The 27,207-nt window shown below is 34.4% G+C and overlaps 1 protein-coding gene across 9 annotated transcripts in view; it reads right to left on the reverse strand.

The window, feature by feature from the left end:
- HOMER1 (homer scaffold protein 1) overlaps positions 1-27,207 on the reverse strand; it is a 164,901-nt gene that overhangs the window by 72,693 nt on the left and 65,001 nt on the right. For 8 of the 9 annotated variants that reach the window (XR_002522606.2, XR_004183755.1, XR_004183757.1 and 5 more), the window contains exons 4-5: positions 23,471-23,563; positions 15,370-15,509 (exon numbers count right to left, since the gene is read on the reverse strand). Coding sequence is in view for 2 of the 9 variants with exons in the window: in XM_021939497.2 (XP_021795189.1) it covers positions 15,370-15,509; positions 23,471-23,563 (233 nt within the window). In the remaining 7 variants the exon portion in view is untranslated. Of the gene's footprint in view, positions 1-24; positions 2,518-15,369; positions 15,510-23,470; positions 23,564-27,207 lie in introns of those variants that run through there. The other variant, XM_009208677.4, reaches the window with a different exon arrangement.

A 27,207-nucleotide genomic window follows, 5' to 3' on the forward strand; every position in this document is an offset into this window, starting at 1 on the left:
TAATAATAATAATTATTATTATTATTATTATTTTGACTAGTCAAGCAGTGGGAGTGGAGCAAGATGATCTCTTAAGGAAGAAAGATGAAGAACAACAAGGATCATCTTTCTCTCATTTGTTATCACTAACTTCACTGAATTAAAAACAAGTGGTAGTCTTCCCTGGCCCTTCTGGGTATAACGCTTAAGTTAGTCTAGAACTTATATTAAGGACTGTAAGGTATGACTCATAGGTGAGATATCAAACAACACTACTTGAAGCACTAAATGTCTACAATATTTCCAAGTATAGCAGTATGTAAGTTATTAAACACTTACATCTTGCTTTCCCAAAAATGGCATAATTGACTTCACTATTTTCCATTGATTGATACCATGTTTCAAAGAGAGCCATTAGACAGCACAAGTTGCATTTTGGTTTCTTTTTGCTGATTATAATTTAATACTGCTAAAATCCATCCCCAAGTATAGAAGATTTAATTCAATCTATAAGTTTGAATCTATAAGCCTAGCTATTAGACAGCATTGTAGTTCAGAAATTTATCCCATTACAATAATCCATTCCAGGATACTATGAAGTAATGTGGTCTCTTGTGCTAATTTTACATTATTGTTGAAAAGTAGTAACTGACGGATCACACATTTTTAATCCATGATGCCATCTGGAAGGAATTTCAGTAATTTTAATTATGTGTGTGCATAATGCAAAAGCATAGGACACCACTTTTTTTCTAATGTTCTATTTAAAGACAGAAATGGCTAATCTGCCTTATGTAATGGGTTCTTTTATATAGCACAATAACATTATCAGTGTTTTAATGATTATAAAGGCAGTACTAAATCTCATGCTCTGCCATGGAAGGCCATAAGAGGACATCTTATTCATTTCCTACACTAAAGGCAGGATCACTTTAAGATAATCAAGATAAGGAGATTAGAAATCATTACCCACCTGACCACCCCTTTTACTTAATATATGAGAAAACTGTAGCTCAAAGAGATAAAGTCTTTTGTCTAAGACTGTGAACACGACTGGTGGCACAGCTAGAAGAACCCAAGTACAATCCCTTCATTTTTGAGAGAGAGATGATGGTAGGAATGCCATATTTTTAGAGACCAACAAAATAATGACAGACCATTGTATTATTCACATTTTTTCCCAGGAAATTATTTTCTCTTGAATTTTATCAGGTTCAGAACACATTCTATAAACTGTTCCCATAATAAAATGGGAACTGATACAACAAGCCCTTCTAAGTTTTAAATACCAGAAAAGCAATACCGTTAAGGTAATGACTAATTCTGTTATGTTTCTTCCTTACTTCTAAAGTACATCTTCACCAACTTTAATATTTGCTTTCTATAATAGAAGAGCACATATATTGTATTAGTATCATATTTTGGGGAGGAAGTACCCTTTCTGTAAATATTTTAATCAAAAATAATTTATTGGTGTTAGATTCCAGAAGAGGTATGAATAATTAAATCTCAACTAAATAAAGGGGGAAACCAGACATTTTTACTTTAGCTTTTCTTTAATTGTATAAAAGCTCTTGGTTAAAAAAAAAATGCAACATTTCATGTAAATTATTCTTTATACAAGGATATGCATTGATAAATCAAGTACAAACTTCATTATCTTCCATTTAAAAATGTTACCTAATATCTATTCATAACTATGGGAAAGCATTTGTAAATTCTAAAATAAACAAAACCTTATGATTATAACTACCCACAAGAGTTATTATTTCTAAACTTTTCTTAGGAACATTTAAAATTTGCCTCACAACATCCCTGTGAGGTAGGGAGGTAAGTGTTCTCATATGACAACAAACCAAATTGATCAAAATATTAGTATCTGGTTACATGTAGAAACTGGCTATATTTTTAAATCTTAAAAGAAATGGCATCTATGAGTCAGTTCTACAAAGAAGTCCAGGAAGATTAGGTTGCTTATTTTTCACTATATTTATCAGAAATAACAGCTATTTTGATTTTCAACCAACAGAAATCTTTCTCCATCAAAGGCTTTTAAATCTTCTAAAAATTAGCAGAGCAAGTATAATGGCATTTCGCCAGAGAAACAAAACATGGGATGTCACGCCAAGTCATTCTCTTCTTCCTCTACATGGAGATAGCTTAAATGCTATCTAGGCATACACAGGAATCCAAGCAGTTAAGTGTCTTCTTTAAAGATACTACTTCTTCTGACTCTTCCAAGTTAAAGCTGTGATTACTGGGTCTTTTTAAATTTTCATGTTTCTTCCATGTTAGTTTCTCTCAGTCAGGGACTATTTGCATCTTGTCAATTAGGAAAAATTGTAGATCCTCTTCTTCCATGAGAAATGGTGACTCCACTAAGTTCCAAAACTAAAGGTGATCAGAGAAATCATCCACCAAGGGAAACTGGCTGTCTCCGGAGTATGAAAAAAAAAAATCTAACTTGGAGAACTGATCTTCTCTGTCTTCAAAAATATATCCAGTAGATATCAGGATGTAAGAGAGTAAAGAGTCCAGCTTTTCCATAAAAAGACAAAATGTTCAAGCAGAAAATTTTTAAAAAGTGGTAATGGGAAAGGGAGGAGAAACTATTTAGGTATGTTATGCTTTTTCTTTATTACTTACTGCTCAAGATAATTCTCTCTGCAAAAAACCCAGATGTGGTAACATGTCTAGTATTAGTTCAAGGCTGAACATCTAGTAGATCACATGGGTTGTGAGACTTCAAAGATAAAGTACAGTTAAAGATCAGCTTCCTTCCTTGCTATGGAACCTAAGACTTTCTGACCATATGTAATAATGACAGAACAGTTTATCTGTTTTAAAAAGCTGAAAAGATATAACTACTAATAATAGTGGTGTTCTTGGACTCAAGTAACACCCCATGACATGGTTCTTCACATAACTTAACCAATTACTAGTATCCATTCTCTGTAACTCTAGAGAAAAAAAAAAAAATCTATTACTTTGTAGAGCCAAAGAGACCTTAGGTGGTCTTTTTAATAGTAACTTAGATTGTGAGTAAAGCATATCCTAAAATGATCCAATTACAAAAGGCAATGAAGCCATAAGATCAAATAAGCTTTCTGAAAACACTTTTGCTAATATAAAGTTCCAATAGCCTCATGTTAGAGACACCAATGCAGCTATGAAGGGAATCTTTCTCCATTAACTATGTCACATTAAATGTCATGGAGAACCTTTATTGTTGAAAATTTAAAAAAAAAAAAAATCCCTTTGGTGTGTCAGGTAAATGAGACTTGAAAGATTTGGATTTATTATCAAAGGGACAGAAAATAGCAAATGCTGGTGAGGATAGAAAGAGGAAAGTTCACACCCTGTTCGTAGGAAAGGTATATTAGTACAGCCACTATGAAAAACTGTGGATGTTCCTTAAAAGACTAAAAACAGAACTCATATGATCCAGCAATCCCACTGCTGGGTACATATCTAAAAGAAAAGAAATCAGTATATCAAAAAGATATCTGCACTCCCATGTTTACTGCAGCACTATTCATAATAGTCAAGATATGGAATCAACCTAAGTGTCCACCAATGAATGGATATCTACCAATAGTATCACATTGTGTATATGTGGTACTATATGTGTTACATATACACAATGGAGTACTATTCTGCCATAAAAAAGAATGAGATCCTGTCATTTGCAACAACATGAATGGAACTAGAGAACATTATGTTAAATGAAATAAGCCAGGCACAGAAAGACAAATGTTGTATATTCTCACTCATATGTGGAAGCTAAAAAAAACTGATGTCATGGAGGTAGAGAATAGAATGATTACCAGAAGCTGGGAAGGGTAGTGGGGAGGGGGATATAAAAAGGGGTTGGTTAATGGGAATAAAAACAGTTAGACAGAAGAAGTAAGATCTAGAGTTTGGTAGCACAGTAAGGCAACTATAGTTAACAATAATTTATTATGTATCTCAAAATGACTAGCATATATGGGGAATGTTCCTAGCACAAAGAAATGATAAATGTTTGAGGTAATAGATATTCAGCTACCCAGATTTGATTGTTATACATTACATGTTTGTATCAAAATATCACATGTACCCTAATAAATATGTACAACTGTAATGCATCCATAAAAATAAAAATTAAAAAAAATTGGGTTTAGTGACTTAATTCTGTACTTTGTACATACAGCAGCCTTTAAAATGTCCTTTGACATAATTATGGCATTGATATACTGCTTGAAGGTTAATATACAAGTATACTGAATACTTAAAACATGTATCCAGAAAAACAAACCTTCTATAATAAAAACTAGGTAGAACACTGTCCATGTAAAACAAGTATTGACCATATAATTGGTCCTTTAAAATAATCATCAGCTGACATTTATATAATGCAATAAGGAAAAACACAAGTTAAGTCTTTTTCTAGAGTAATTACACTAGAAATAAGAGTTATCTGAAATGAATAATTTTTAGAATGTGTATTTTTATTCATATTTAATAAGAACATGCTTTATATTCATTGGAATAATCTTATAATTTATCAGGTTTTTTTGTATTTGTTTGTTTTTTGGGTTTTTTTCTTTTTTTTTGAGGCAGAGTCTTGCCCTGTCACCCAGGCTGGAGTACAGTGGTACGATCTTAGCTCACCACAACCTTCGCCTCCCAGGTTCAAACGATTCTCATGCCTCAGCCACTTGAGTAGCTGGGATTACAGGTGTGCACGACCATGCTCAGATAATTTTTATATTTTTGGTAGAGACGGGGTTTCACCGTGTAATGTTTACAATCTTCTTTCTTTCTTAAAAAAAGGTTTTTTTGTATTATTTTCTTTCAATTAAAAAAAAATTAAAGGAAAAAAATCAACTAAACCTCTTTAAAAGTCAGACAGCAAATGTACCCCCATTCCCACTCTCTATAAGAGCTACCTCACCTATTTTGGAGAGAGAAAATGCTAGAAGACAGGAAGGTTTCATATTTTTACGTAGGAAAACTGATACTCAGTGAAGAGCTCTTAAAAATAGTGATATTTTAGTAAGAATTCTTCCTCTTTAGTCCAGCTCATTTTTCCTTTAAAATAAACCATCAATTAGCTTTTAAGAAATAAACATAAAAAAAGCGTATTGCTCTATTTATCAATGAATAAATTCCTAAAGCCATCAAGTTGTGAGGGTATAAGAGGAAATCATTAATCAATAGGAATAAACATTAATAGAAAAAAGCAAACACTAAAAAACTAGGAATATAGGGGAACTTCCTCACCCTGATAAAGAGCATCCATGAAAAACATACAATTAACATCATACTTAATGGTAAAAGACTCAATGCTTTCCTTCTATCAGGAACAAGATTAAGATGTCCACTCTTGTCACTTCTATTCAACACTGTACTACAGGTTCTAGCTATAGCAATGAGTTTTTAAAAAAAAAAGAGAAAGAAAAGATATCCTGATAGGAAAGGAGAAAGTAAACTATCTTTATTTACAGAGGATATAATTTTATGTATAGAAAATCCTAAGGAACCCCCTAAAAATGATTAAGACTAATAAATGAGTTCAGTAAGTTTGTAGGATACAAGATCATTATACAACAATCAACTGTCTTTCTATATACTAACAATGAACAATTCAAAAGTGAAATTAACAAAACAATTTCACTTATAATAGCACCAAAAAAAAAAAAAATCTGAATAAATTTAACAAAAGGAGAAAATCTATACTCTGAAAACCAAACAACATCGTTGAAATTAATTAAAGCAGCTCCAAATAAATGGGAAAACAGCTCATGTTCGTGGATCACAAAAGTTAACATTCAGAGGAACATTTTGGCCATGAGCTCCAAACTGATCTACATATTCAATACAATCCTTATCAGAATCCCAATTGGTTTCATTGAAGAAACACAGAAGGAAATTCATATACAATTTCTAGGCACTAAAATTCATAGGGAAATTCTAGGTACTGAGAAGAGTCAAAACAATCTTGAAAATAATACAGAAGTGATCATACTTCTCAATTTCAAACTTAACTACAAAGATAAATTAATTAAGACAGTGTAGGCCAGGCACAGTGGCTCACACTTGTAATCCCAGCACTTTGGGAAGCCAAGGCAGGAGGATCACTTGAGGTCAAGAGTTCAAGACTGGCCTGGCCAACATGGCGAAATCCTGTCTCTACTAAAAATACAAAATTAGCTGGGGGTGGTGGCGCCTGCCTGTAGTCCCAGCTACTCGGGAGGCTGAGGCATGAGAATCACTTTGAGGCATGAAAATCGCTTGAACCCAGGAGGCGGAGGTTGCAGTGAGCTGAGATGGCCCCACTGCACTCCAGTTTGGGTGACAAAGCAAGACTCTGCCTGAAAAAAAGAAAGTGTAGTCCTGGCATACACATTGAGACCAGTGGGACATAATTAAGATTCCAGAAATAAACCCTCATATTTACCATCAGCTGATTTTCGACAAGGGTGCCAAAACAGTTCAGTGTATAAAAAGCAGTCTTTTCAACAAATGGTGCTGGAACAACTGGATAGATGTGGGCCTCTATTTCACATCATATATAAAAATCAATGGACCAAAGACCTAAATCTAAGAGCCAAAACTATAAAAGTCTCAGAAGAAAACATATGTGTTTATCACTGTAGCCTTAGATTAGGCAGTGATTTCTTAGATATGACACCAAAAGTGTAAGCATGAAAAAAATGAATTAGACTTATTTAAAAATTTAAAACATTTGTGCTGCAAAGCACCAAAAAAAGAAAAAAATATTAGTGAAAAGACAACAGAACTGAAGAAAATATTTAAAAATCAATTATCTGGTAGGAGGTTAATAACTAGAAATTATAAAGAACTACAACTCGGCCGGGCGCGGTGGCTCAAGCCTGTAATCCCAGCACTTTGGGAGGCCGAGACGGGCGGATCACGAGGTCAGGAGATCGAGACCATCCTGGCTAACACGGTGAAACCCCGTCTCTACTAAAAAATACAAAAAAAACTAGCCGGGCGCGGTGGCCGGCGCCTGTAGTCCCAGCTACACGGGAGGCTGAGGCAGGAGAATGGCGTAAACCCGGGAGGCGGAGCTTGCAGTGAGCTGAGATCCGGCCACTGCACTCCAGCCTGGGCGACAGAGCGAGACTCCGTCTCAAAAAAAAAAAAAAAGAACTACAACTCAACAACAAAGAGACAAATAATCTAATTAAAAATGAGCAAAGGATCTGAACAGCCATTTTTCCAAAGAATATGCACAAGTCACCAATAAGGCACATGGGAATATGCTCAATATCATTAGCCATCAAGGAAATACAAATCAAAACCACAATGAGATCCCATTTCACACTTAAACCAGGATGGCTATAATAAAAAAAGACAATAACAAGTGCTGATAACACAGAGAAATCAGAATCCTTATATATGTGCTGGTGGGAATGCAAAATGGCACAGCTGCTTTGCAGTTCCTCCAAAGGCTAAACATAGAATTACCATACAACCCAGTGATTCTACTCTTAGGTATATACTCAAGAGAACTGAAAACATATGTCTGCACAAAAACTCATACACAACTGTTTATAACAGCATTATTCATAATATTGGAACTTTCAAAAAGTGGAAACAACCAAAGTGTCTATCAACTGATGGATGGATAAATAAAATATGGTATATCCATAGAACAAGAACATTAGACAAGAAGAGAAAATGAAATACTGATATATACTATAACATGGATCAACCTTAAAAACACATGCTGGCTGGGTGCAGTGGCTCGCACCTGTAATCCCAACACTTTGGGAGGCCGAGGCGGGTATATCACTTGAGGTCAGGAGTTTGAGACCAGCCTAGCCAACATGGTGAAACTCCATCTCTACAAAAAATATAAAAATTAGCCGGCATAGTGGCGCACTCCTGTAATCCCAGCTACTTGGGAGGCTGAGGAAGGAGAATTGCTTGAATCCAGGAAATGGAGATTGCAGTGAGCCGAGATCGCACCACTGCACTCCAGCCTGGGTGACGGAGCAAGACTCAAAACAAACAAACAAACAAACAAGCAAACAAACAACACATGCTAAGTGAAAGGAGCCAGTCACAAAAGACCATGTATTATGATTCTATTTATATACAATGGTCAGAATAGGCAAATCTATAGAGACAGAAAGTTGATTTAGTGGTTGCCTAGGGTAGGTGGAGGGAGAGTGGGGGTTTACAGGGAGAATGACTACTAATGAGTACAGAGTTTTTTTGGTGGGGGGGGACTAATGAAAATGTTCTAAAATTCACTGTGGAGATGGTTACACAACTCTGTGAATATACTAAAAACCACTGAATTGTATACCTTAGGTAGTTAAGTTATTTAGTATGTGAATTATATCTCGATAAAGCTGAGATATAATAAAACAGGGTCCCAAAACCTAACAATTTTGTCAACAGTGAATACCCGGCCAAGCTAAACTCTAAATGGAAAATGGCAGACAGAAAACAAAAATACAAGGTACATTTATTTAAACTGTTCAGTCTTATCTACATTTGACACATTCTACAAGGAAGGCAGTCCCTGGAGAATGACCACTTTCAATATCAGTGATTGTGTCCTTATTTCCACATGAAGTGTGAATCTTATGTATTATCCCCATGACGTAAGAATGGATCCAATCTTTGCAGAGATTCCTTTTAAAGACGTAGACTAGAAACTATATGGGTTACCTAGTCTCCAACCTCATTTGGCTTCATTTTATAAAGCTATAATATGTTTAGATGAACCCTGCCCATTCCATTTTACCAAAGGCCTCACCACTATTTACTGTCACATATAACACAAATGTCACGCATTTTGTGGCTTGCCTGGCCTCTGCCTAGGTTTACACCTTTATCTTGGCCCTAACTATTTTGGTAAGAGGAAAGATGGCCAAATCCAAAGGAAAAAAACATTCTTTCCTACATCCTAGAGCAAAACTGTCCATATCACCTACCTCCCTTCCAATGAAATCCCCACTGTAGCAGGCTAGGAACAGAAGTGGAGGGGAAAAAGGAATTTTTTTAAGCCCTCCACAAGAAAGAGATCATAATTAATCTAGGATCAATCTATTCCGTGGCAAATGACCACACCTGTATTTCCAGCTACTCTTCTTGAAAAGAGAAACTGACGATCACTAGGAATGGATTGATGAACATTCTTTCCCATTAATTATAACAGTAAGGCAGAGGTGAAGAAGAGGAAGGGTCTAATCGCCATTGGAGGTGGGTTAATAATGTCTTTATCTCACACGAAGAACGGTTTTTTTCTTGTGAATAATCTATATCAAGTGATAGTGCTTGACAAAATGGTGTAGCAAATTTTAACTTTTTCCTCAAAATCTTTAGAGAATAAACGTTAGTTCTTAAAAAAAATTCAAGACATGAAAATGTAAATGTATCTATTCAGAAAGCTAATAAACAGTCACTAAATTATATTTCTTATTTCATCTTATTTTAAAATATATAAATTGCTTCTCAGTTTCCAGAGAACGCAGAACAGTGTAAATGACCAAATTACTACCATACTTCTTATAAAATACTATTGTTCACAATTACAGTAAAAAATTTCTGACATCTCTAAATTGTTGAGTTATGATCTCTCACAAATGTTCCTTGCCTTCAAGTTAATCTAGAAAAACCTAATCTAGTTTTTGAGGTTTGATGGTGGAGGAATAATGATATTTAAGTTAATTATTAAGGAGAATCCTACAACTTAAAATTTTTACCTACAATTATATCAATGATAAAGTCACTTCTTCTGAAATCAAGTCCCAGCTTTATATACAGTACACAGTCTTATCCAAACAAAAGTTATCCACAGAAATTACTTCTATTTTAGTTTATTACTATAATCTAAGATTTGCTTACTATCCATGAAAAAGGGAAACATATCACAGTGTGGAAAATATAGTACCTGAGAGCTCTTAACAGCCAATCACTTTTTTCCTGTTTTTATCATCTTAAAAGTACAGTAAATCCAAACTATATTTAAGATCAGGGCCGGGCGTGGTGGCTCATGTCTGTAATCCTCTTTGGGAGGCCAAGGCAGGGGGATCATTTGAGGCCAGGAGTTTGAGACCAGCCTGGCTTACATGGTGAAACCCTGTCTCTACTAAAAATACAAAAATTAGCCGGTCGTGGTGGTGTAAGGCTGTAATTCCAGCTACTCGGGAGGCTGAGACAGGAGAATGGCTTGAAACCGGGAGGTGGAGGTCGCAGTGAGCTGAGATCACACCACTGCACTCCAGCCTGGGCAACAGAGTGAGACTCCATCTCAAGAGAAAAAAAAAAAAGATTAAGCACTTCCTTTTGTATTTTAGTTTGCATTTATTCTGTTAAATATAAAATGTTGTACTTATTTTGATGTTTTTGTATTTAACTAGCATTTAGTTAAAATGCTATGTAAAATTTCCAGGGAAATTTAGTTTTTGAAATTGCACAAAAATTCCTAGTCATAGTTTTAAAGTAAAGTGTTTCTAAAACTCTGATGATAAATACACATGCAGTAAACCCATACAGATGTCATACATTGTGATAAAACTGTAGTTTTACTGATTTAAAGCAAGACTAATATGCTAGAAAGAAGTATTTCTGCATACATCCTTTAATGATTATCTGTTGGAAACACATAATGTGGCAGAAAACAATCTCTTTAACAGAATAGAAGGTACATGCAATATCCCCAAAAATACATAAATTCTAGAAGCACCATGAGAACACATTATCTAAACATTAGAAGAATCTAAATATAATCAGTGTTTAAAAGAGCCCATTTTCTATTAAGGTAATCAAACTGTTATTAAAATTTATCAGTACAAAAATAGCTTCACAAACTGCTAATGTATATGTCTTTTCTGAACTCTTGAAAATATGACAACAATTATTTATCAATATTGTACCATATTTGAGGATCAAAAAATTGTAATGAACAAAATGAAAACTTTAAGTTTTCAGTATTACATTGTGACAGCACTGGAATACTATAAAATCAACTATTTCCAAGATAATTTTCAGTGGCTTTAAATCTTTTTTAGAAAATCTATTATTATTTATTTAAAAAACAAACAAAAAAACAAGTAAATTCTAGAATTCCAGACAGTTGATGCTATGAAGCAAATAAGAACTCCCTGGAAAGAGAACAAAACCTTCCCTCTTACGTATATGCCAGTCTATTAGTATATAGCTACTTTTCTTGATATACAACTAATCTAAGATTGGTTTCAAAGGATTTTCAAGTGTATACCTGCTCAATCTCAAAAGACATTATCATTTAGGTTAAAAAAAAGATAAACAGCAATTTAGATAAAATTTAATAACATTTCCCCCCAAAAAAATCAGTAAACATTTCATCCTCATGATCTCCCTTTTTTACACATCTCTAAACTTTAAAAATAAGTACACTAAAACAGTATCAATTCACTGAAGCTTATTAAATAAGAATGTTTTTGCATAGTTTATGACAAGGATATAATACAGTAGTATAGCACTTGACTAAGGAGTATTGAGCAGCTCATACATTTAAAATTTAGTTCAGCTGCATAGCTAAAAATCAAAGAAAGTAGTAAATGATTCAAGGTAATCTATAATGCCACTGAATCAGGTATAATACAAAAAGTTGTAATAGCTTAGTAAATACGTTTTTCAAAAGTTTAAAAGTAATTTTAGAAAAGTATTTGTGAATTTGTTTTAAGAATAACACAGTGGAGGAGGAGTAGATGAGGGCAGAGATCAAACAAGACTGGCCATTTTTTCATAACTGTTGAAGGCAGGTGACATGTTTATAGGAGTTCATTACAGTATTTTCTCTCTGATGTATGCTTGAAAATTTTTATAATAAAAAGTTATAAATATTAAAAATGTTTTAAATCTTATTTCTCTAAAGCTAAGTAACTTTTTAAGAAAGACTTAAAGAACAAACTAACCACATTAGTAAAACTTTCAGTGCTAAATGAAAAGCAGGACCTGCTTTTGATATGTTAATTAACAAATTCATGAGGTTTAGTCATAAAATTTGAATTTTAAGAAAAGAACAAATGGCTTGCTAAGTAGCTATTACTACAGTCAACTCTTAATTAATCTGACTGACTAGATCACTGTTTCCTACATCCCCCCCCCATCTTTTTTAGAACGTAGACATTCTAGTGATTTTGCTCCTTATTTAGCAGTTAAATGGAATCAACTAAAACAGAGAAATACTGGCAAAAAATTTTTTTGCTATTAATTATTTTCTGCTAAAACACATATTGGAGAAGGAAGACAATATAGTCTAAGCATTAAAAACTTAAGATTTTATAGCATTTTGGGAGGCTGAGGCGGGTGGATCATGAGGTCAGGAGATCGAGACCATACTGGCTAACAGGGTGAAACCTCATCTCTACTAAAAATACAAAAAATTAGCCGGGCGTGGTGGCAGGTGCCTGTAGTCCCACCTACTCAGGAGGCTGAGGCAGGAGAACGGCGTGAACCGGAAGGTGGAGCTTGCAGGGAGCCGAGATTGAGCCACTGCACTCCAGCCTGGGCGACAGAGTGAGACTCTGTCTCTAAATAAATAAATAAATAAATAAAATGTTAATTGTGTTCCTTTGCAATGGGAAAAAATAATAGTGTGCCCAGTTTAAAAACTTGTGAGTTTTAGATTTCAATAAAATTTATTTTAATATTCTGTTTCTAATCATGAAACATGGATCTTATTTCTATATAGGTCTCGTAGGACAGGAACAGTTACTAACTTCCTGACAAAACAATGTGCTTGTGTTGGGTATTTGCCTAATGAACTGTAACTGACAGTGCATACCAGGATCAGAGCTGAGCTGTAGACTCACATTTGTTACTAATGAACTGTGTGACTTAAGTAACTCATTCAACCTCTGGGATTTAGTCTTGCACATGCCAAAGGCACACACTTTCAAACTTTGACATTTTACACTATAATCAGCACACACACATATACGTACACTACTGAAACAGTTTCTACTCTCAATATGAGTTTTATTCTAATGTTTTCTCTTTGGTTTCATTATATTTCATTTTTCAGAAAGCCACAAATGGCCTATTAAACTGATATCAAACTACCACAGTTCAGAAAATCATGGATTATATCATCTCTGAGGTCTCTTCTAGCTCTGATATTCTGGGATTCTAGCATTAACTTAAAATACTCAATGTTCTATACCTCAGGTGGAAGTTTTGTTTTCAGTCAACTAACTAGCTGAATACTGATTAATACTGACTAATGTAAAACCAAAACAAGTTCAGAGAATGTCTTAAAAAATCCTGTGAAGTATTTTTCAACAAGAACTACAAGATTATGTAATACCTCTCACATAATTAAAAACTTAAATTGACCTGTTAAGTTTTATATTCAGAACTCCGTCAAGTATCTCCATGACTCATCTACAAATTCCAGTAGTCAAAGCAGCTGTGTACTTCAAGTCAAAGCAACTCTTATTAAAGACTCTTGAGAACAGAGAAAAATCATGGAGAAGACCAATTCCAGGTAGTAACTCCAAATACCAAGGATTAACAAAATTGTAGACATTGGAAAATTTTAGGTGCATAAAGTAAACTAAAAATAGCTTTTACAAATGTTAAATACAAAATTTCTTATTTCTAAATGCTACAGTATTCAACACAGATGGCTTAATTTAAGTGTTAGCCAAAGAAATCAATATAATTATATTTGGTGAAGTTGTAAGTCTGTTTATTAAATGGATATATTAAATCTAATTTAATAGCAAGAAAATTTTTCCTTTCCTCAACATAGTAAAATATTTTTTTAAATTGCATACTAATACGATTATTTACTTGTAACTGCATATTTTAAAAGACGATATAATGTAAACATATTATTCAGATTGAAAGAACTAAAATTTTTCATGTGTTCAGTCATCTTTATAACTATAAACAGAAAATATGGTTATACCACAATAAAACAATAAATCTATAACTCCACAATATATCTGTTTTATGTAAAATTATTAGCACTGTTAGCAACAAATTAGAATAGCCTCATAGTCAGTTTTCCTCTGTTCATTCCTAAACAAACTTTTTTTGTTTTTTATAGACAAGGTCTTACTTTGTCACCCAGGCTGCAGTACAGTGGCACAATCATAGCTCACTGCAGCCTTGGATTCCCAGGCTCAAGTGATCCTCCTGCCTCAGCCTCCCAAGTAGCTAAAAGGTATGTGCACCACCATGCTTGGCCCAAGTTTTTACATTTTTGTAGAGACAGGGGTCTCACTATGTTGCCCAGGCTGGTCTCAAACTCCTGGCCTCAAGTGATCCTACTACCTCAGCTTCCCAAAGTGCTGGGATTGCAGGCATGTGCCACTGCACCTGGCCATTCCTTAAAAAACCTTAACTAATTTTTTCTTCTTCCTCAGCCTGACAATGAGGTCTCTCAATGTTAGCCTCTACTATATTTAATCCTATGCCCTTAATATTCAACAAATTTCAATCAAAATAAAAATTCTCATGAGAAAGAGAGTTGAAGAGTATCTCACTTCACTTCAATTTTGCTTAATATGCCAAATGATTTTTTTTAATTGGTCCCCAAAAGAAATGTACTATGAAGGAAAATTGTTTTCCTAATTTTAACTAAAACTAACCTAGTGAAAAGTTTCCAAAGAAGGATAAAAAATTAACTTTAAAACAGACGACTGATAGGTATTTGTTTTACATTTGCAAGATTGCAATTGCACAGACCTCCTTACATCCCAAATATACCAAGTATAGCCAATAATAATTAATGTAACTGGTTTGGAACACATTTAGGATAAATTATATGTTTTCAGAGTTATCAGATTCTTTTAAAATTCAAAAGCAAGTGAAGACTTATCTCCTGTTAGTTGGTGTGCAAAGATAAATCTGCCATTAACATTAACAAACCCATGCTAAAAGTTATCCCACTGTTTCCTTCCGTGAAATCATGTGATGAGATCACCTCAGACTATGATAAAGCTTAATTTCAGAGTGGAAAGCCTACTTAAAAAAAAAAAAATTCCAACTTACAACCTTCAAGAACATACACAAAAATAGAAACCAGGTTAATAAAGGAGGCCTTTTAGAGACTATGTTAAAAGACAGGTAGAAGCAACTTACAAGATTTTATTTCACTGAAAAACAATTTGTACTGTAATTAGCCTAGTGCTCCTTTTTCTACATAAAGGAAATGTTCACTGCAGTCCATCTATGCAACTATAAACTATAAGTTAATAAAAAGTTTGTGTATTTCATTTCTGAGGTTAACAGAAGCAGCAAAAAAAAAAAAAAAAAGTCAAAGTCAACCTAGAATTTTCACTCAAAGCTTGTAACTATAAGGGTTCCTGAAACCAAACATTTCCATATTTACACATTTACTTAATCATGATTGCTGAATTGAATCTGTACCTATGTGAAAATGGCAATGCATTCTGAGTTGGTTCAGCCCTTGGCTCTGAGTTCTGCGTCACATCAGGTGTTCTTTCATCGTCTGTCCCGTTGATACTTTCTGGTGTTAAAGGAGACTGAAGATCCCCACCTGCGGATTCCTTTAAAAAAAGGGGTGGAGGATAAAGAACAGTTACACTTTTGTTAAAGTACACAATATCATCTTGAGGTTAAAACTGCCTTTGATGTATGCTAACTGATGAACCAAATTTCAACTGAAATTTGAGTCAAAGACTTAAAAAATAAAACACAGAAATTTTTATTTTTTATTCATGGCAAGCTATGAGAAAAAGTTTTTGAAGCTGGGCTACTCACAAGAAAACTCTGAAACATACAATTTAGAAATGGAAATATAACGCAATTTAGAAACAGTTTCAAATAACCGAAAAATGTTTGGTTTATATAACTAATTGGTCAGAATAAAAGATATTCAAAGAATTACTATACTTCAGAAGAAAAGATGCACAAAAACACAAGAAGATGTGATGCTGGTGGAAGAAGTAGATAATGGAAGGGGTACAGGAGAAGAAGTGGATGAGGAGAGGGGGAGGATGAGGAAAGGGGTGAATGAAATTTGCAGCATGTTTTATCTGCCCTACTTTTCAATCCCTAGAGAGCTACTTAGAAAAGCAAGAAGAAATGCCTCTATAACCTATTATCTATAATGATGTTAGTGCATTTCAGCTTACCTTGTCTGGTACTCATAATGGAATTACTTTTCTTCACAAAATTTCCTGTCTTATTTCTACTTTTCATTAAGATTTGCCTTACAAAGTAAATTTATTTAAATAGCATTAAAATTTATTTCATTTTAAATAAATTGAATTTAAAATGAAGCTCAAGCTGACACTTACGTCTGCCACCATCGGATTAACCAAATTTGATATTGAAAATCAGAATGAGGAGTCATTTGATAGACCTATTAACTAGGGGAGGTGCTAAAACCAGACTGTTAAAGAGCAGCTTGGTGGACCTCTTATGATCCCTGGGCAATAAAATGTCACAATTGAAATATCTGTCTATATTTGGGGGGAAAAAATAAGTGCCCAACAGGACAGTAGTTAGGAATGATCATAATTTGTCAACTTAAAAAAATACAAGATTTCCTCTAATAAAAACAAGATAAATATGAGCAATGTAGCAAAATGCATATAATTTTTAAAAATCAGAATGTAAAACAGTAACTGGGTTATGATATTTATATCCTTCACATTTAGAATGTTACACATGAAGTGCTAGAAAAAAATATGTAAATATTAATGTGGTGAGACTTACGTTTTTGGGACTTCTGGTTTTATACTGCTGTATGTATTTTATTTCACATTTAAGTATTTTAATTAATAGTTCCATAATGCTATAAACTATACAAGCTGTTAAAGATCAAAAGGATACTTTCTTAATTCCACATTATCACTTAACCATTTTTCAATTTTCAGTAGAACCTCTATTTTGACCTTTAATTTCATTTTTATTAAATCTTTCTCCTAAATCTGCTTTGTTTCCATTAGCTGACAGTCAATGCACGAATAAAATCTACAGTATAATGTGACAATATAAAAATGTTTTACAACAAAGTCAAATCCTATTAAGTGAATAATGGGAATAGCAATCACAAAGTGACTACTTCTAGGTCAGTTATGGACCATATTAATTAGTCAGAAAAAATTTAACCAGCCAGTAAGAAACCATAAAATAATAATCTCTGGTATTAACAAATCAGGCTTATTACTCTACAAAACAGGCCAAGCCAAACTAAAATAATAAAAGGTTGAATGTGCAACCTACTAAACAGTTAAATTGCTGAAGATTCAGTTCAGTAGAAATGATAACAGAAACAAATTACCGGCTGGGCGCAGTGGCTCACACCTGTAATCCCAGCACTTTAGGAGGCCAAGGCAGGCAGATCACCTGAGGTCAGGAGTTCAAGACCAGCCTGGCTGACATGATGAAACCCAATCTCTACAAAAATACAAACAAAATTAGCTGGGCATGATGGCAGGTGCCTGTAGTCCCAGCTATTCGGGAGGCTGAGGTGGGAGAATTGCTTGAACCCAGGAGGTGGAGGTTGCAGTGAGCTGAGATCATGCCACTGCACTCCAGCCTGGGCAATAGAGCAAGACTCCATCTCAAAATAAAAAATAAAAATAAAAATAAGCAAATTACCTATTAAACTTAAAGGGCATAACCAGGGTTAGCAATTAAGGATTAACGCAGGGATTTGCTGGAACTGGTTGACAAGAGTGTGCAAAAATACATTAGGATCAAAAGAGAGAGAGGAAGAGCAGTAGCAGTTTGACTCCTGGTTGTTACCATCTTCTGGGATAAATGCTCCTGTCACTTTGAGGGTGAAATAAGAGGGAGCAGGGTTTGAGGCATGGAACTTGGGGAGGCTACAAATGTTAATGCTACTAAGGTAGAAAGACTATTCCCAGGGGCCAGTTAAGAAGGGGAGAAAGAAAGGGATAGAGGTTGTAGCAATTCCAACATCTCAAAGCAGCAAGTTTTTCTTCAGAAAACTTGAATATTAGTTATATTTAAGTAAAGGCATAGTTATCCTAGGTCATTATACCTAAAATGAAAAACAAAAAGCCCACCCAAAGCATGGTATTTTATTTTTTTAATTTAATTTTTTTATTCTGAACCAATTGAGAACTTGGGTTTTTTAAAAGTCAGTTTTAAAAATATAAAATCAGTATTTACTGATGAGAAACAAGAAAAAATTCCAACAGTACATGAGGGCACAAAAGGAAAATGAAATCCTCTTTCCCTCCAACTACCCCAGAGGTAGCCAAAAGTATTCTGTAAAACCTTCCAGAAATTTTGCATATGCTAAAAATAGTACTTGAAACATATTTTGTATTTAACATATTCTAAGCATCTATTTCTTTTTTAATCTAAATTTTGTGTAATTTCCTAAACACCCTACTTCAGTTATTCTTTTTTGGTGTGTGTGTGTGTGTGTGTGTGTGTGTGTGTATACCCAAAGCTGATAAGAAAAATGAAAAAAAGCAAAAAATAAAATGAAATAAAAACAGATCAAATGATCCTTTCTATTGACTTTATATCCTTGCTTTGAGAAAATAAAACCACTTACATCTCATTTTGTTTCTGAGAAACTCTCCCTATAACTCCCACCGAAACAAATAATCTACAGTAAGAAAAAGGACAGTAGCACTAAAGAAAAACCATATTTTTAGAAGTACAAATCTGAGAGAATATCAAGGAAACCAAAACTAACAGATGCAACCTATTATAAAAAAGGCACCTGAGCACAGATGTGAGATTCAGGAAATGCTTCTTAAGAATTCTCTCTTCCTACCCATTTGTGAAGTGGGTAACTTAAAATTAAAATAAAACCCACAAATGAAATTTTGGCTCAAAAGCCAAAAAATGAGAAATATTCTGGGACACATAGAAAAAAAATTGACCTTGACCCTCACTCTAGGACAAGCCTTTAGAGTGTTATCAACGACCTACTGCATATTGGAAGGGTGGGCTGGGGAGGTATGCAGCAGCACTGCCATGACCCACTATACCAAATATCACTACCACGTTCCATTTCATGCCAATAAAACCTGAAATTAAATTCCCATTACAGTTTCAACCTTGTTGGCCTAAGGAAAACAGGGCCCTTTCTTTACCATTTAGCAAAAATTCACGGAAGACTCAGTCCATTCTAGTGTTTTATACTTAAACAAAGATGAGAACCACCACTGTTTTCTGAGCAGAGGGTCTGACAGAAAAACTGGGGGAGGAGCTAATAGTGTTGAGATCCCATGGCAGTGAGAATGGAAAGAAAGAAGACAGCAGAAGGATACATAAAGGAAGATGAGGCTGAGCTCTCAAACAAGATCCTCATATCCTCAGTCATACATTTTTCCTCCAGTTGGTCACCATCCAGAGCTACCATTTCTGAAATCCATTTTGTGACAACCACAGAAGTTCTTATAATCTGACTTTCTGGATTAATTTATGCTCTTCCTTCGCTATGTAAAGTATACTGGTTGATTGATGCTTAGGGTTAGTGGATTAACTGTCACTCTGCTTGAATATTTTGCAACCACCAGCTGCATAAAATGCTTACCAAGAGTCAGCTGTATGTGTCCCAAACCTGTTTATGCCAATTATATTTATATAATTGTAAAACTGAATTAAGTACTATGTAAACTACTGATTTTGAATGCAAAACTAGAGTGGTTATTTTAATGAAAACCAGGCTAAATACTTTGAAATGACTAAAATGTAAATGGCTAAAAAATTAAAATAAAACTCACAACTGAATTAGGCATATATAATATTCTACAATATAATATCTAACATAGGAATAGCTTCGGCATCTCCTAGAAACTTGTTAGAAATGTAAATACTTGGGTACCATCTTAGACCTACTAACTCAGAAAGTCTGGGAGTGGAGCTCACCAATCTGAGTTTTAGCAAGTCTTTCAGGGAATTCTGATGCAGAATTCTGATGCAAAGTATTTTTCAAATACATATTGTATAAATATACACTTAAGACATCTGAATTTTTAAAGACAACTGTTAGTGCCAGACACGATGTTAAGGCCTTACATCATCATCCTCCCCATTACAACCACATCAGTTGTTAATATTTATCTATTATCTACTATATGCTAAGTACTTTGTAATCCTCATTTAATTCTCACAATATTCCTAATAAGAACATATTGTTCTCATTCTCATTTTATAGAGGAAGAAAAACAGTGACTTGCCTAAGCTCAGAAAACTATTAAGGGTTGGAGCCCAATTTCAAATTCAGATTCCAGAACTCCCATTACTAACCATGACCTGACACTGTGTCGTTACCATATTTATTGATGATGATCAATGATTCTATAAGTAATGTAATACTCACGTTACAAACATATAAACACACTTGTATTAAACAACCAAGTGTATTACATGGCAACAGAAAAGTAATTTATATCTAGGTCTGTCTGATTCAAACTTTTAACCAGTCTCTTACACCTCCCTCAAATAAAAACGAAAGCTATGACCAACCAAGTTTCTACTACTATCGATTTTCCTCTTTAACCTATTATCAATTATCCCACTTAACCGTTCTTTTGCTAAATTCCACAGTAATGTTACATTCTTCAGGCAGCATTAATTTAGGAGACTGGGTTAAACCACTGAGAATCAAGTAGGGTGGACATGGCCAATGGTCATACAATTCAAACTAGAACAGACACATTAGATATTATCACCCAGGCTGCAGTGCAGTGACGTGATTGTAATAACTCACCGCAGCCTCAAACCGCTGGGCTCAAGCAATCCTCCCACCTTAGCTCCTGAGTAGCTGGGACTATAGGTGCATACCACGCCTGGCTGAACTGATAAATGTTTTTTAAAAAATGATTCTCTCTGGCTTCTGTATATTAAATTGACAATTAGGCTTCAAATGTTTTGATAAGATAAATTAAGGTCCATATATTTTGGCTCTCAAATAGTGATGAATTTAAGATATTTCCTTATTCTTTATATTTCATAGTATTTTTCAAATATAAGCATCTTTTATATATTCCTTTAATCAAAGCAGAGGCTTAAAGTCATTCCTTCCACCAAAGAGGAACAGGTATTAGCAGCAACTTATAATGGTTCATGACCAGTTCAACTAAAATGGAAGTTACGATTAGAGAAACAGAAACTAATTACAATGGCAAAGCTTAATCCATTGCAATTTTATTAAAATCCTTTGAGTACTCTTTTACTGAATGTGTTGTTTGTTGCATCTTCTCATAACACTGGAATCATTCACTAGAGGAACTAGAGCTCCCAAAATGTACTGGCATTTAATTTTAAATGGGGCTTTATGTTTAAAAGTATCACTACACTTTCACAGCACTTAGAGAAGACAGATTCAAGAGAAGTTTCAAATGATCATCAAAGTTATTCCAGGTCACTGCATGTACAGACGCATAATGGAGCTTTGGCTTCAATCCAGGGTACACCTTTAGTCTATGAGGGAATATGTACTTTAAGCATATTTAACAGTGCTCTCCTTTATTCTTATTTAAAAAAAAAAAATTCAACTCTCTATACCAGTAGAGTTTTCCAAATAGAGCTGGGTGATAGAAGTGGAAAGGGAGATAAATAATAAATAATTTTCTAAACTGTTCTCATCATTGGTTAGTTATTAAATTCCAAGGCAATTCCTACTTACTTCAAGAAAGTTCCATGTAAATCTGCTACTACTGACATTCCAGAGAAACATTTGTAACATCTGATTCTTCCTTTCCATAAAAGCTACTGAGTACAGTTCAGAAACAATTACTACAGAGGAGAACAGCCAAGAGCTGAATCCTACTTGTAGGAAACAATTAAAATAAAAATTAATTTTAGAAAAGCCTACTATTAAAAAGCTGAAAATAGTGGCATTCTATATTAATCATACAGTAAAACCCTTGTATTATAAAAGTACCAAAATGTAACTATTTAATCAACTTTACTTGGAGATATAACTTCCAACTGAAGGAAGATTATGATGGACAAGTAAAAGGTCCTTTGTTCAAAGAAAAAGTAATACTTTTGTAAAACCTATAACCATTGTCTCAGTGCTTAGCATAAAGATGTTCCAACTTCAGATTTAAGTATACTTTAAAAGTATGTAAAACAGGCTGGGGCAGTGGCTCACGCCTGTAATCTCAGCACTTTGGGAGGCCGAGGCAGGCGGATCACTTAAGGCCAGGGAGACCAGCCTGGCCAACGTGATAAAACACCACCTCTACTAAAAATGCAAAAATTAGCCAGGTGTGGTGGCGCACACCTATAATCCCAGCTACTTGGGAGGCTGAGGCATGAGAATCACTTGAACCTGGGAGGCAGAGGTTGCAGCAACTGGAGATTGTGCCACTGCACTCCGGCCTGAGTGACAGAGCATGACTCTAGCTCAAAATAAATAAATAAATAATAAAAGTATGTAAAACAAACCCTATTGTTTGTGCGTGTGTGCATGCGTGTGCACATATTTTAACTTTATGTATATTACGACATTCTGACATCTTTTAAAAAATTTTCTGGCTGAGAAGAGACTGCTTCTCCCCTCTAGGGCTAGCTAATTCTTAAGGACAGCAAGAGCCCGGTCCAGAGCATGTCTCTGATATGCAAACTAGCCAATCCAGAGCCATACCTCCTCTATCTGATCCATACATCCCAGGAGACAATATTCCTCTAACTTACTCCATCCCAGGGCCAGTTACCAGACAATGAGGGACCACCCCTATAGTTTAGAGCCCTTTGAAATTATTCAACCCAGCCAATCCTAAACTATTTCCCCCTCTCTGCTTTGCCTTTCCCATAGAAATTCCAATAAAGGCTCTACCTCGGCTTTCCCCTCACTCCTGCTTTCTGTCTCTTGACCACCTTAAGACTTTCCCTGTTTCTAGGACCTGCAAGTATAATACACTTGTTTTCCTGAACTTTTCCTGTGACTCCCCTTGTGGTTACATTTGACTATCACATGATCTTTAAGTACTTTTGCTAAGTTACAAGCACATTAAATACTTTGAATTGAATTACTAAACTGAAATTTTGATTAAAAATATTATTGTAGGCATTGGCATATAGAAAAACCTTTTTCCACCAGTACAAATTAAGTAAAGGATGCATCTCTCTCTCTCTCTCTCTCTCTCTCTCTTTTTTCTTTTTGAGACAGGGTCTTGCTGTTGCCCAGGCTGGAGCACAGTGGCACAATCATAGCTCACTGCAGCCTCGACCTCCCAGTCAAGTGATCCTCCTACCTCAGCTTCCCAAGCAGCTGAGACCATAGGCTTGCACCATTACACTTGGCTAATTTTATTTTTATTTTTTTAAATTAATTTAATTTAATTTTCATGAGGTCTCCCTATGTTGCTCAGGTTGGTCTTGAACTCCCGGGCTCAAGTAATCCTCCCACCTAAGCCTCTCAAAGTCTTGAGATTACAGGTGTGAGCCACCACACTAATGGGTGCATTTCTATGTGTACTTTGGATATTTAATTCTGGCATAAAGGATACTATCTGAAATGAACAATGTTCATAATTAAGAATAGGAATGATAAACCCACCTGTGAAGGTGTACTGGTAAGTTCCATCTTCTCTTGTGATTTTTCCTTTGCTAGTCGAGCAGCTTCTTTAAATTCCTGAAACTTCTCTGCAAACTGAATGTATAAAGACTACATACATTAACCAAATAAAAATAGGTCACAGCACCCACTTTTACCTCAGTAAAGTTATTCATTTTCTGAATAACTGACTCTACACAAGCAATATAGCCTCCAAACCAATTATAGCTTCTAATATGAAAATGACAGAAAATGAAACCTAATTCCAAACATTTGTGCACTATGAAGTATTTTGACAAATCTTATTCAAAACATCATGATATATCTAAGTTAGACTTCAGAGTCAGCTAGCTTAGCAAAAGGACTCCTGGTTGGTCAGAAATAATTTACTAAGACTAAGGTAGGGGAAAGAATCAGTAAACATAAGCATACTGTGCTATGTTAATCATTGAGAAAACTGAATTTCACAAATATCCACTTGTAAACATCACAGTATTTAGAAAACGCTTTTAAATTCTACTAAAATATAAACTCTCATAATACACAACACATTTTATTTTCACTAATACAAATAGCAATATTTACTATTTTCACTAACTGACATAACTAAAAATTAATTTCCGACGATTCCTAAACAGCTCATGTACAGCAGCAGAAAGGAATAATACTCAACGGTCTTTAAGATGGATAACAATTTCAAAACAAAAATTATTGTACATGAAACACTAATTCTTAGGAACTCATAGGAAACTATAAAACATCCTGGCCACAAAGAATATCTATTTATGTTTTGGAAGTGGAAGCTAGTCTATCACTATTATCAGTGAGAATAAGTTAAGACTACATAATAACTACATTTAAAAACCCCAAATCTCTATGCAACTTAAAGTATCTGTTAGAGTTGGTAATTAAACATGAAATTATAGTTCCTTTCTCAAATCCCCATAAATCAACTCTGATTTCATTTCCATCCTGGGAAGAAAAATTTTGGAAGGAAAGGCTTGTGATACTCTAATCTTGGAGAGATGGAGGAGGGTCAAAATTAAAGTCGTCATTATCACAACTTTTCCTTCTTACCTTAAACCTTGTCACGTCTACCTATAATCTGTAGCTCAGTAAAGTGAATTTGTGCTACTATACTCATGTAATTGAACGGAGTATCTCCAAACAGTAAAATACCAGAATACAAAGCTACAAGGGTCTCTCGCTAACATTGGTGGAAATGAAATAAAATCAAAACTTCTCTTTTAAGTAATCTGAAATAGTATACAAGGTTTTTCTTACACTAATTTAACATTCCACAACAGTTAATGTTTAAAACCCTTCACAACTTCATAAAAATCTTCACTATTTCTAAGTTTTACATCCTTAGTTTTCAGCAAAAGAAAAAAGTGACAGCTTAGGTTTCCATGATAACAAAATACAACTTAGTAAGCACTCTAACAATCCAAGCATAGCTGGAATTTTGTTCATACCAGTCAATCTTAAGAGACCATACATTTTTTTTTCAACGATGCTACTTTCCCTTATTTTGAGATGTCTTTGTCTAGAATTGCCTTCTCCAAACCGTTATAATGTTTTGACTTACTCATGGCTTTTAACTGATAAAACAAGCTAGAATATTTATGTACTTGCTTCGTTTATGTAAAATATCATAAACTCCTTTGAGCCTCCTACAGTCTGCAAAACACCAAAATTAGTCTACAAGGTAGCCTGAAAAATAAATTATGATTTTTTTTCTTCTTTGGATCAAAACATTCTGAAGAGACTGATCTTAAGCTCTTGGAGCCAAATTCTGTGAGTATACAAGCTCGAATTGGCTCCAAGAGCTTAAGAGTTGTTTCTCAATATTCAACCCACTCTCAAATACTAGGAGATTTACCACCAGTAAGGCTGGTCAAAAGTATATGCTAACTTTAAAGAAGAAAAAATCTAAAAAAAAAAAATAAAAGCCATTCTCAGAGAAAAGTTCAAACAAGGGAAAAGAGTAGAATTGACAGAAGTTAATAAACTATTCCTTTACTACATTAGCTAGCTGCTCAGTAACTTGAAAGATGTCATGAAGAACTTAATTTATAGACAAAATTACTTAGCCCAAAAAGCATTTAAGGCATTTAAGCCAAGCTTATTTAAGAAAATAATCCACGATTTAGTTCTTGTATTGTCAAGTTAAGAAATTCGGCAAGTAGATATATTTAGAGATTTTTTTTTGCTATAGTCTTTAATAGGCAATAAAAAAAAAAACAAAAAAAACCAAAAAACAAAAAAAAAAAACAAAAAACAAACAAAAAAAAACACCAAGTTCTAAAAAGGTTCTGAATGACGGCAAAAGTATTAGAATAAACATAAAATTTCTCAACAAAACCGTTTATGGAAGAGCAATGTTCACTGGATACCTGTATCCTAGTTATGTTGAGATACTTTGAATGTAAAACTCTTATCTTTACCACAGTTCAAGAAATATATTTAAAGAATAAGATGTGTACAAGAGAAACCAAAAAGATAATATTTGTTCGTTGTTGTTTTTTGAGACAGTCTTGCTCTGTCACCCAAGCTGGAGTGCAAGTGGCGCAATCTCAGCTCACTGTCCTGGGTTCAAATGATTCTTGTGTCTCAGCCTCCCAAGTAGCTGGGATTACACAGGTATGTGCCACCATACCCAGCTAATTTTTTTATATTTTTAGTAGAAACCGGGTTTTGCCATGTTGACCAGGCTGGTCTCGAACTCCTGGCCTCAAGTGATCTGCCCACTTTGGCCTCTCAAAGTGCTGGGATTAAAGGCATGAGCCACTGTGCCCAGCTTTAATATTCGTGTTAATCATCCTATAGAAAATGATTTATAATCACCAAGGCAAAAGTTAAAATAGTCTTAAAATTCAGATTTAAGCCATAATTCATATCCAAAAGATAACAAAAACACTTGAAAACTGTGTTAAGAAATGTTTATAATTAGAAGAAAAAAAATAGATTCAATATATATTCACACCACCAAGTTTAGGATTTCTAAAAAGAACCCAGTTTAAGAATTTGAATACAGAATAATGTCTGTAAAGCAAAACAGCTTAAAGTTTAATGTAAATATAAATGGTGTATATCTATAAGAGCCTGATTTCTCTGCACTTGAAAAATTTCAACTCTCTAGCTTGAGTTTTATATCATATCCTGCATATACCAAATCACATGTAAAGTATTTAAAATATATGGTTATTCTTTTAACTGAATGCTTCAAACAGAGGTTTTAAGAATAAATCTTTAGGTCTGGCAGGCACAAGATCTGAAGAGAAAAGTGAGTTTCACTTTTCTCCTTGATCACTTAGTATACTGAGATTGTTTTTTCTTATATATCTGTGTAACAACCACAAGAACCCAAGGTGCTGCTGGTATAAACATTACCTGCCTTTTGCTTATTGACAGGAGAACTGTCTTATTTCCAATATTCAGCCTGGTGATGCTTTGCATTTTATTGGCCTTTCTGGTCACTTGGTGAGTATTATCTAAAAAGTCCTCATGATGTCTATAGTATCTCAGTCTGCACTGCATCAGAGCTCGGAGTATTCCACATCCAGATAAAGCACAATTTCCCCTAAACACAGTAATCTGTATGTACCTGCTGTCACATCAAAATGCTGAAATCTATATCACTGTCAACTTGAGTTTTCACAATTCAAAAGACCTTGGTAACTGCCTACATTGCAGACCATCTCCAATTGAGGGTACTAATCTCTGACAAAAATCCATTC

The sequence above is a fragment of the Papio anubis genome, chromosome 5 (genome assembly GCF_008728515.1).
Source record: "Papio anubis isolate 15944 chromosome 5, Panubis1.0, whole genome shotgun sequence".
NCBI lineage: Eukaryota > Metazoa > Chordata > Mammalia > Primates > Cercopithecidae > Papio > Papio anubis.